This window comes from Hyperolius riggenbachi, chromosome 11 (genome assembly GCF_040937935.1).
Source record: "Hyperolius riggenbachi isolate aHypRig1 chromosome 11, aHypRig1.pri, whole genome shotgun sequence".
Lineage (NCBI taxonomy): Eukaryota > Metazoa > Chordata > Amphibia > Anura > Hyperoliidae > Hyperolius > Hyperolius riggenbachi.
Window position 1 is genome coordinate 175,924,602 of NC_090656.1, and position 12,700 is coordinate 175,937,301.

Here is a 12,700-nt window from a genome sequence, read left to right on the forward strand (position 1 = left end):
TGTTACTTTTGGGCTGTCTGCAGACTGAAATGTAATTTTAATAACATTCGTTATTAAATAAAAAAAAATTGTGCAGAACTGATGTGTGTGCGTGCATGAATTATTAGGTTGATTCTCCATTTAACATGATGCCAACTCTATTCACTCATCCATCTGCTCCAGTGGGGGTACCATACTGTAACTCCACCTCCTCTCTGTAAAGAGACCCCCTATCGCGCATGCGTATTAGCCAGCAGAGCCGGCGAGGAGGACAAGGACACTATCACAGAGGAGCGGGTGGCATCGGGTACCGATTTTCACGCAATACCGTCTCCTATTGTCTACAGACTGCAGGAATCGACATCTCGAATTTACTCAGATTCCCTTCTGTAGGAAGAGAGTAATTCCTCCCTCTGATCGGCAGGGCGCGAGAGAGCAGCCTCTGCGCTCGTGTCTAAACATTCCGACCCGTCCCGGATTCTGGAACTAATGTACGTCTCTATGGTGTCTGCCGGCGACTCTCGGCAACAACAAAAAGAGCTGTCCGCCCGAAGGCGTGATGTCATTACCGGAATAAGGAAGAAGATATTGAAAGGATCAGCAACTGAAATGGGCAAGAAACATAAGAAGCACAAAGGCGACAAGCACGGCTATGAGGGGAAGCAGGAAGCGCGCGGGGCGAGTGAGACCAGCAGTATGTATACATCCGCTTCATGCTCTGTGTATACTGGGGAGGGGGTCCTGTGGGACTACAAGTTCCAGCATGCTTCTAGTGGTGAAGCGCCATAGTCCTGTACAGTTATAGCATGTGACGTGTATATATATATATATATATATATATATATATATATATATATATATATATATATATATATATATATATATACACACCTAACTCAAGTTCTTCTCATGGCTTTTGCTATAGCTGATTAGTCTGAAATCCTGGCTAAACTTTGTTTGTATCTGCTGAACAGCGTAATACATGTACAGTGCGTGGAACATACCATGAGAAACACTTAAAGGACACCTGAACTGAGAGGCATATGGAGGCATATTTTATTTTATTTCCCAAGTCCATTAATTCATTTTATGCTTATATTATTATATTATTATTATATTAATCTGACATTTTCAGTGGTTTGAGGAGTACATTGATAGATTTATGTTGCTCCTCGTTCCTCATAGCAACTAGCTAATAATCTAATATACTCCTTTCTCTAGGCTGTACAACAGAGATCTTGGTGACCATTCCTACACTGTCACTCAAATTTATCTGTGACAATAATTTTGGTTAAAAAACATTCTAGGTGTGTACCTAGCTTTATTATTATTATTATTATTAATTTATATAGTGCCAGCATCTTCTGTGGCGCTGTAGAATACAAGGTATAACAATACAGATAACCGTACAAGACAATGGTGGATTTCATCTTATGCAGTGAACAAATCAATAACAGATGTTTACATAATGGTGGAAGATATGCATGCACATAATGCACCACTGTATATGCTGGCGCTTTATAATCAATAGTAATGCCTGATACATACCATGCGATTTCCCGTCAAATCGATAATTTCCATCAGATCAGATTTCTGATCGTTTTTTTTTTTTCCCCCGATCACTTCTGTTCAAAATCGATCGGAAATCCAATTGGACCTATTGGAAATTCTATATTTGACCCTTTGATCTGATGGGAAATTGCATGGTGTGTACCAGGCATTACACAGCATTATGAGACAAAAGGGAAAGAGAGCCCTAGCCAATTGGCCAGGCCTTAGGGCTCGATTCCATTTGCAACGCAGGTGGCTGTGCGGCTCTGCGTTGCACGTAATTCCCCCAGAGACAGTGCTTGCGATCCCATTCATTTATTATGAAGTAGTGACCTTAGTCTGTTTAAAAACTGCCTAGGTCCGTCATCGCCGCCACATGCCAGTGCGCATGCACGCGCACCTGCCTGCAGCGTGCGCACACCCGCCCACCCATTTTGGATTACTGTACTTTGTACAGTCCTGGGTGACTCCAACAGTGAGGCAGATCCGTAAAGGAGGTCTGGAATGATTGGTCAGAAGAAGGAAGAGAACCAGGTCAGAACTAAGTCGTGGATACCAATTGAGTGTAGAGTTTGCACCCTTTAAAACCTCGGTGCAGCTCCTATCTGCACTATGGCACACATTTCTAGGAATACCTCTGAATCATTTCTGACAGGCACTTTCCAGAACAGAATTGGAAACGTTGAGGCAAATGTACTATTTATCAGGGCTGTGGAAAAATCCACCGACTCTGACTCCTCAGTTTAGGATTCCTCCGACTCCTCGACTCCTCTGATTTGCATATTACAATTTTGTTAATTAACAGTATGTAACGTGAAATTCGTCTCTTAACTGCCAACGCTTAGGAATTTTACAAGACAACTGAAGTGAGAAGGATATGGAGACTGACATATTTATTCCCTTTAGACTAAAACTAGTCCTTGGTAAGAGTACTTGTAAAAGGTACAAACCGGAACAAAGAACATCTATCAGGCCCTAGGCAGTGTAACTGTGGGTGCATGTAAGAGTGATGTGCAGGTACTCTGCAGGGGAATGAGGAGATTCTTCATCTATTACACATTCTTCATGCACAATCTGAACAAGGTTTATGGGTGACAGACAACACCTCTCTGTTCAATGTGCACAACATTCTCAGTGGATTCCCTGCAGCTCTGTGGGGAGTGCATATGTAGAGTACAGTACTACTGTGTAACAAAGTAAACTTGAGACAGATGAAATTAAAGTTTTATACATACCTGGGGCTTCCTCCAGACCCCTTCAGGCTAATCAGTCCCTCGCTGTCCTCCTCCGCCACCTGGATCTTCTGCTATGAGTCCAGGTACTTGAGCCAGTCTGGCGTAGTGCGCATGCACACACTCCGCTGCTGGGAGCGTACTACACCTGCGCAGCACTATTGCAGAAGCACATAGCAGAAGATCCAGTTGGTGGAGGTGGACAGCAAGAGACTGATTAGCCTGAAGGGGGCTGGAAGAAGCCCCAGGTATGTATAACACTTTTCTTTTCATCCGTCTCAGGTACACTTTACTTCGTAGTCACCAAACCAAATTTTAACAACATATCAAATTATTTGATTTCATGAGAAAAGAGAGTGCATACATTTGCATAAAACAGCATCAACGCAGAATTATTTCCATCTCATTGACCATCTCTATTAGTGCCACGGCTACACATCAGGCTTTATACTTACAGCATAGATGTTATTTAGTATATATAAGAGATTCCTGTGTACACATCATATATACTGTACAGTCACAATCAGATATGTATATCTGACTTTTAAAATACGGGGACTGCTTTATTGAAGCAGCACAAGTAACTAATTTTGGTTTATTTCATTTTTGTGGACTGAGCACAGCTATTACTGTGTATATACATTATTTTTAACAGGGCTGTGGAGTCGGAGTCGTGGAGTAGGGCAATTTTGGGTGCCTGGAGTCGGAGTCGGAAAAAAATGCACCGACTCCTAATGAATTTGTAACTGTAATTAAAATAGAAAATATGATAAAATGTTCTATTTCTCAGATAATAGTCATTAAAAATAATGTATATATACAGTAATAGCTGTGCTTAGTCCACAAAAATGAAATAAACCAATCAAAATTAGTTACTTGTGCTGCTTCAATAAAGCAGTCCCCGTATTGTTAAGGTCAGATATACATATCTGATTGTGACTGTATATATGATGTGTACACAGGAATCTCTTATATATACTAAATAACATCTATGCTGTAAGAATAAAGCCTGATGTGTAGCTGTGTCACTAATAGAGATGGTCAACGAGATGGAAATAATTCTGCATTGATGCTGATTTATGCAAATGTATGCACTCCCTTTGCTGATGAAATCAAATAATTTGATATGTTGTTAAAATTTGGTTTGGTGACTACAAATTAAAGGGTAACTGAGACGGATGAAAAGTAAAGTTTTATACATACCTGGGGCTTCCTCCAGCCCCCTTCAGGCTAATCAGTCCCTCGCTGTCCTCCACCACCCGGATCTTCTGCTATGAGTCCTGGTAATTCAGCCAGTCAGCGCTGTCCGGCCGCATGCCGCTCCCACAGCCAGGAACATTCTGCACCTGCGCAATAGTGCTGCACAGGTGTAGTATGCTCCTGGCGGCGGAGTGTGTGCATGCGCACTATGCCTGACTGGCTCAAGTACCTAGACTCATAGCAGAAGATCCAGGTGGCGGAGGAGGACAACGAGGGACTGATTATCCTGAAGGCGGCTGGAGGAAGCCCCAGGTATGTATAAAACTTTAATTTCATCTGTCTCAGGTTTACTTTGTTACACAGTAGTACTATACTCTACATATGCACTCCCCACAGAGCTGCAGGGAATCCACTGAGAATGCTGTGCATATTGAACACAGAGGTGTTGTCTGTTTACAATCTCCTCATTCCCCTGCAGAGTACCTGCACATCATTCTTCCATGTACCCACACTTACATTGCCTAGGGCCTGATAGATGTTCTTTGTTCCGGTTGGTACCTTTTACAAGTACTCTTACCAAGGACTAGTTTTAGTCTAAAGGGAATAAATATAGTAGTCTACATATCCTTCTCACTACAGTTGTCTTGTAAAATTCCTAAGCGTTGGCAGTTAAGAGACGAATTTCATGTTACATACTTTTAATCAACAAAATTGTAATATGCAAATTAGAGGAGTCGGAGTCGTGGAGTCGGAGTCGGTGGAATTCTAAACTGAGGAGTCGGAGTCGGTGGATTTTTGAAACGACTCCACAGCCCTGATTTTTAATGACTATTATCTGAGAAATAGAACATTTTATCATATTTTCTATTTTAATTACAGTTACAAATTCATTAGGAGTCGGTGCATTTTTTTCCGACTCTAGGCACCCAAAATTACTCCGACTCCACAGACTCCACAGCCCTGCCATTTATCATAGATTGAGCCATGTGTTATTTTTAAAATATTTTAACCATGTTAAAGGGTATTTGTGGGGAAAGAATTGCCCCAAATGGATACTCCCCGTGACAGAGTACCCATTTTGCACAAGGCTTTCCCAGTCCTTCTCCACCGGGCTTTTCCAGTGCTGTCCCTTACGCAAAGCCATTGACCAGGGATTTTTAACCTCACGAGACATAAAACAATACATTTTTGCAAGGGCCTAGCTTTCACACACCGATTGGATAGTCCCGCTGGCATCACTTCACTCCTGAGCACATTAGAGCATTTAGGCTAGTTTCACACCAGGACGTTGCGTTTTAGGGGACGTTATGGTCGCATAACGTGCCCCTAACGCAACGCCTGGTGCTCTCTAAGGTGGACGTCAGAGTGAGCCGCGTTGTGCAGCTCACTCCGGCGTCCGTGATGCGCACTCTTGGACGCATGCGGCATCACGTGGTCCCGCCTGGCCAATCGCCGCACAGAGCGGCCGCTCCAGGAAGTAAACACTGCACGTCACTGAGTGCAGTGAATATTAATTAGCCATGTGCTTGGCCGCTCTCCGCTCCTCCCCAACATTACTGAGCATGTCCAAGCAGTCTAACGCGGCTCTGCCGCTTACAAAGTACTGCATGCAGTACGTTGTCTTATGGCGCAGCGTTACTGTGTAACGCAACGTGGGCACTGTGAACGGCCCATTGATTTTTCATTGCTGTGCGGTGGGGTGCGCCTGTAACGTCCCACTGTGAAACCAGCCTTAGTCTGCTTCCAGGCACCAGGGTTAGGTAACTGCTATAGCACGTGACCCCTGCAGGACTACGCTATCTATCTCTGTGTAAGAGCATGTATTCCATTCACCATCACGCTTTCCAACCCTAATCTAGGTGCCAAAATTGTTCTGATTCTGACTCCACAGCCCTTGCCTTACCCAGTGGGTACAAAAATCATCCGACTCCTCAGTTTATGAAACCTCCGACTCAAGGTACCCAAATATTGCTCCAACTGCACAGCCCTGGTTTGGGTCTCATGGAGTTTTATATTTTTAATAAACCGTGATTATTTGGTTCAAGAATAAATGTAGATTGTTGTTTGTGGAAAAATAAAATATCCCCCTGAATATTATCCCTAACTCATCTCTTAGAGCAAAAATTAATATAGCACCCTGTCTTCCGGTATTTTGGGGGAAACATGGTAGATGCATGCTTATCTCAAGTATGTAACCAAGAACAAAGTGCGTACATAAAAAAACTACCGTATATACTCGCATTTAAGCCGACCAGTGTATAAGCTGACCCCCCAACTTTTACCTCAGAAATCAGGGAAAAGTTATTGTCCTGCGTATAAGCCGAGGGTAGGAAAGGCAGTGGCTTAAAACTCCAGTCAGCGTTCACAATCTACAATTATGATACTGGGCTGATGGCAGGCAGAGCTCATTGTCAGTACAGTAAATCTACATCTGTGCTCACTGTTAATATTACAGTTAGCACATGTACAAGTTTTGCATACAGAGACTTCAAGATTGTACTGGAGATTTACCCTTAAACAACCAAAAAATAAAATGTTACTTTAAGCCCCAGCGTTCTCCAGAAAATAGTTTATTGTGGACAGTATCCATGGTAAGTATCAAAAATCACAGATAAATAAAGCCAATTAAAACCCACAATGAACTCAGGAATGACAGTCGTCACCACACTAGCACACTGCCTGCTGCATTCACTCACTGCACTCAGACTGCAAATACTTAATACCCCTGTGGTATGCATGCATACTGTTGCAAGAAATGCTAGCTAGAATCTCGTGACTCTATGACCATAAGCTCCCTCAGCACTAAGGGAGTCAGCCATCAGAATATAATTGCATCAGAATGCCGTGCCTATCTATAATGTGTGCATAAAATGATTTGCAAAACAAGATACCACATGTGCTGTATGCACAACATTCTTGGCAAATTGAATTCGCACATGTGCTGCATGCACACAGTTCTTAACAGATTAAACTTATGTCCATCATCCAAGCCTGATAGGATATGAGACAGGTATGCATAATGGCATCAATGCAGGATTAGGCAAAAACAAGCTGTTAGAGCAGCGTAATGGATCAGTGAGCCAGTGATTAGCTAAAGAGAGGTCCAGCAGCATGTATAGATCAGGCCTGCACCAAAAGTCTATGTGCAGCGTGAGTACTCACAGGGTCAGTAGATGGATCTCTGTCTGAAGTGGAAGATGTGAGCAGTAGATGCGCCCGTGATTAACCTGCAACTGTCTAGTGTCACAGCATGACAGCCAGGGCTGCCATGCGACTAAGACCCGGACTCCTGAAACTCCCCCCACCGAGGGTCTTGGTGCCACTAAGGGGCGCCATAGGGATGAGACAGAGCTGACGGCACACACTCCACGCTTTGTCTCTGGGCCGCAGCACTGCACATCTCCCGGCGTGTTTTGAAAGATCTGCCCGCTCTTCCTCCGCTCATAGCTGCAAAACTGTGCAGTGCTACACATGCTCTCACTCGCGCTGCCTCCTCTCGTTCTGGCCGCCCATCGCTGCAAGAGTGAGCAGTGCTGCACATGCCACTGACTCCATGATAGTTATGCCAGAAAAACCCTCCCGCTCATCCTGGCCGCTCACCAATATTTATTCCCCTCTGTTGGCTGCACGCTGAACTTGTGGCCCTGCATAAGGTTAGTGTGCACACCTGAAAAGTTTATGACTTGCATATAAGCCGACAGGGGGACTTCTGAGCACATTTTTTGTGCTCACAAATTCGGCTTATATGCGAGTATATACGGTAACCTAACACTGCTTCTTTATTAACACTTAAGGGAGAAAGTTGCTGTATGACTGACTGTAAATTGACCAAGGAATGCTTTGGCAGAACTTTTTTCTCTTTTTCAAGTAAACCATTTTGTTTTCTCAGAATATGTTGAAAAACCCTTAAAACTTGTGTTAAAAGTTGGGACTGGAGAGGTGAAGGAACTGTCCACAGCCCGAGCTGCAGCTCTTCCACAAGGCTTCCATGAAAACAAGGCAGACCATGACAAACACAAAGAGAAAAAGAAGAAGAAAAAGAAGAAAAATGAGAAAGTAGCTGGCCCTCCTGAGGAAAAAAAGAAGAAAAAGGTGAATGTTCATTTCCTGTAATCAGTGGAAAAAGCAAAGGTTTCATTAGGATAGTCTCTTGTGTAGATTAACATTCTCTCGTTCATAGTGAAAATCTACTCACTCAGATTTGTAAACTACAAGTGTATTCTGTCATGAACCTCATTTTTAGGCAGGGTAATCATAAACCACAGGAGAGACCTGAACAATACATTGTAAGCTATTATCTTAACATTTAAAGTACCCATCAACTGAGAGGAATATCGAAGGTTGCCAAATGTATTTCCTTTTAAACAATATCAGTTGCCTGGGAGCAGGTCTGTGGAGTTGGTACAAAGATCACCTGACTACTCAGTTTATGAATCCTCCTACTTCAGGTACCCAAAATTGCTCGACTCGGACTCCATAGCCATGCCTGGGGGGCCTGCTGATCTCTTGCTGCAGTAGTGTCTGAATCGTACACCTGAAACAACCATGTGGCTCATCCAGTCAGACTTCAGTCAAACACCTGTTCTGCATGCTGGTTCAGGATCTATGATTAAAGGTATTGGAAGCAGAGGATAAGCAGGATAGCCAGGCAATTTGGTTTGTTTAAAAAGAGAAATGTTAGCCTCCTTGTCCCTCACAGTTCAGGTGTGCTTTTAAGTAAACCTGAGGGGGAAAACTATTAAACCATACTCTCCTCATGGATCTGTTAGCTCTTCAGAACCATACAGGCTGTTACTTGCACCTGGGCTTCACTCCATCTTGCTGCTGTATGCCCAACTGAGAACACCAGTCGGATCTCCAAGGCAGGGCTGTGGAGTCGGTACTAAAACTTCCAACTCTGACTCCTCAGTTTATGAAACCACGACTCCGGGTACCCGAAATGGCTCTGACTCCTCGACTCCAACTCCTTAGTCTAATACTTAACAGAGCTGTAGATTTTGTACAAAATCATCCGACTCCCAACTCAGATTCCTCAGTTTATGAAACCACGACTCTGACTCCAACTCTGGGTGCCCAAAATTGCCCCGACTCCTCGATTCCGACTCCACAGCCCTGCACCAAGGTGCATGCGATGTCCTCCCACATGCCTTCTCTAGTACAGCTGTGTGCAGCAACTGTCATTGGGAGCATCCTGGGGATTTGCAGTACCAATTCTTTCCAAACTGCGTAGGCCCAGGACCCTCTCTGCCACGGCTGCTGTGTCGGGGCAGGATACTGCAAAGTTCCTGTTATTTGGAACTTGGGCAACCAGAAGTCTCAACTAATCGCATGCCTGAGGGATAACGGGTACTCTTTTTTTCGGAAGGTTTTGAGGCTTTTAAAATACTTACCGAGCCTCCAGCGACATCTAGAGGCCTTCCTGCTGCACCTACAAGCTAAATATAAGACCTGTATACTGAAGTTGAAAGGTAATCTTTAAAGGACAACTGAACCAAGAGGGATATGGAGGAGGCCGAGAGCTTTGTGGGAGGAAGCCATCCCCCAGGCTTCTCCGTTGTCCTGTGGTCAGCTTCTGAAATCATGCCAGTCACGGTCAGTCTCCTATGCGTGGCCTGGCCGCATGTGTGTTCCCTGTCCCTTTCCCATGGCTGTAAGCTGCTGCGATTGTGCAGTAGTACTGCACAGGCACAAAAGCTCTTTGCACAGGAGTGTAACGGGGACATGCATGCACAACCGACCTCAACTGGCAGCATTTCAGATGCTGACCATGAGACAATGGAGAAGCCGAGTAAGACGGCGAGGGAGCCCTGGGCCTGCATAGGGCTAGAGGAAGCCTCAGGTAAGTATCAATGGTGCACTACTGTTCATCTCTGGTGAACTCTTAAGTATTAGAGGCAGGTGATCAGCAGAACAGTGCAACGTGCATTATTTAAAAGGAAATGCATAATGTTTTTTTCACGTTCGTTTTGTTTAATGGTGTTCAGTTACAGAATAACTTGTATAATGATGTGCAAATTAATATTCACTTTCTTGCAAAATACTAAAAGCAAGCCAGATACTATTTAGCTGTTTGTGTTACAAATTCCTTTTTTTCCCAGGATGATAAAAAGAAGAAAGAAAAATGCCGACCTGAGAAGGACTCCGATAAAGAACATTCCCTCCATTCACCACTTAGACTGGATACACCAGCAATATCTGTGGATTCTATAGCAAAACACGAAGGTAAATGAAAATCAGTAGTCTGTCCAGATGTTGTAAGCCTGGTACACACATGCAGTTTTGAAAAGCTAATCATTGGCCAATTTTACCATCTCCATGTAGTATGTGAGCTTACAGATTGTGTAGGTAAGCTCACCTATTACGTGGAAGTGGATAATTTGGCCACCAAAAGTACCACATAAATAAATACCACCAATAAAAAATTTTTTTTTAATTATGATGACATTTTTGCAGTTTTATTTGCTTTTATTTAAAAATGTAACACTATTTTTACTTGCATACTATTCCTTTGTGCTAATAAATTAAGTAGGGAATTTAAGAAGGGATACATGCATATAAACAAGATCCCATCACACTTTAACCTATCACATCATGCAAGCTAGTTTGAAAGCTGCTTTCATGGAGTTGCACTGATTTTCTCTGGGATTAGGGCTTTTTTAGCTGTCCAATAGCACTGCACAATTAGCGGTGGGACTTAACTATTTTAGCCTTTTGGACGCAGCTGCTACGTTCAAAAGGCTGCTGTTGCACGCTCCCATGGACGATCACACATGCTCCCATGCCGCCGCCCATTATCCCAGATCAATGAATGAGAACGCGTTTCCTTACAGGAAGAAACAAATGACTGATATAATAGTAAAACTACATCTACAATAAATAGTAAAACTACATCTACATCAATTTTTGTAAATATACACATTCAATTACATTTATAATTAACGGTTTACCGCCAACACCTTAAAAAAAAAAAAAAAAAAAAACCCAAATAAAATTCACTAAAAGGAAAAAAAAATTACAATAAAAAAAAAACAAAAAAAAAAACATACCTTGTTTAACAGACATTCATCTGCAGATCAGATCCACCAGGATGGATTTTCAGATCTGCAGATGATTGTCCTCTCTCCCCTCAAAGTTCCTCCCAGCGGCTTCCCTAGCGTCGCGTAATGAAGAAATCAAAAAGAGCCCTCGCGGCTCCTTCTGATTGCGTCATTACGTGACGCTTCTAGTGAAGCCGCTGGGAGGAATGGTGAAGGGAGAGGACGTCGCTGATTGGCCCGGAGCCGCCATGGATGAGGTGAGACTTGTAGTCACTTCTGCTGCGCATACTCTGCATTAGGGGGCACGGGAGGCACAAGGAGATACAAGGGGGCAGAGATGACAGAGGGGGACACTAGAAGCACAGGGGACAGAGAAGGCACAGCGTTCCGACTGCAATAGACTTCCTTCTCTTTAAGTAAGTATCTAATTCTGTGTACTCTAGTTTTGGCTCAGTTACTCTTTAAGGTGCCAAAGTAATCCAGCTGGCAATGAGCCCCTCATTGTGGTTAACAAGTTATAAAAAATAGAGGGCGATCTGGAATATGTCTTTTTAGGTCTGTATCTTATAAATGGCTATTTTAGGCCTAAATTAGCCTCTTTAGCGGTAATCTCAAGTTCAGCTCGGGGTGGAAAAAACATGCCAGAAGCGGTATCCCCGAGCTGAACTCAAGGTAACCGCCGGGAGTATAGCGCACAGCGGGCATTTTAACTCGCCTCCCAGGGGATCCCGACGTCGGCCGCCATTCTTCCTCTCCTCTGAGGCTCTGCTGCCCCCTGGTGAGATTGCTGCCTGTCGTCATGACGACAGCCGGCAATCTCCCTATAATGTTACAGCGCCACCCGGAGGACGGAGGGAAAACTGCAGCACTGGATCCCAAGGAGGTGGGTGAATGCTGGGCTGCAGCAGATCTCCCTAGCAGCAGCAATTTTTTTTTTTTTCTCCAGGTTCTAGGATCTAAAAGCAGCAAAAATTGCACCGCTTTTAGACCCTAAAATCAAGAAAGAATCATAACGCCAAGGGGGTTAAAGTGGACCTAAACTCAAAACACCTCTCTGCTCTAAAAGATACACAACAGCATAATAACCTTTAAACAAAAAACATGTATTTGTTACAGCGGATACAAATCCTAAAATAAATTTGCACAGTTTCTACTTCTTGATTCATGGAAGCAGACATATTGTTTACAGCCTGTGCTTTCAAATTAGCTTATCTGCCTTCTCTGCCATAGGCAGTCATGTGACACTGGAGGATCAAATTACAACTTGTGATTAGACACAAATGAGGGGGAATTAAACATACTAAACTCTCTAAATACAACTAGGGTGCATTTCCTTCTGTCCTGTGCAAGAGTTCAGGTCCACTTTAATATAAATAGCTTACAGCACAGTTATCCATTACATGTCATTAAGATATTGTGAATTATGGCTAGGTGATTGCAGTTGTATACAACTTTATCCATAAGAGGTATGTGTTGTGTTAAAATGTATAAATCCAGTATAGTGCGGGTTTATAATATGTTTCAACTGCTGGCACTAGCGTGAGACTGCAATTCTACTACTGCTGTATTTCAGTATAGTCCAGGCAAGGTCTGTAACCTTTAACCAGATAATAGCAGGCAATTTTTTTGAATCCAGTACATTCTTGCTGACCCAGCTGTGATACACCCACAAGAGATGCTTTAGTAAATCAGGCCTGCAAT

The 12,700-nt window shown here is 43.3% G+C and overlaps 1 protein-coding gene across 1 annotated transcript in view; it reads left to right on the top strand.

The window, feature by feature from the left end:
• Nucleotides 1-237: 237 nt before the first annotated feature.
• The window catches only part of BRD7 (bromodomain containing 7), a 46,686-nt gene continuing 34,223 nt past the window's right edge, over nt 238-12,700 (top strand). Inside the window, 3 exon segments of the mRNA XM_068259773.1 lie at nt 238-673; nt 7,852-8,054; nt 10,061-10,184. Coding sequence (XP_068115874.1) covers nt 469-673; nt 7,852-8,054; nt 10,061-10,184 — 532 coding nt within the window. The 5' untranslated portion in view covers nt 238-468.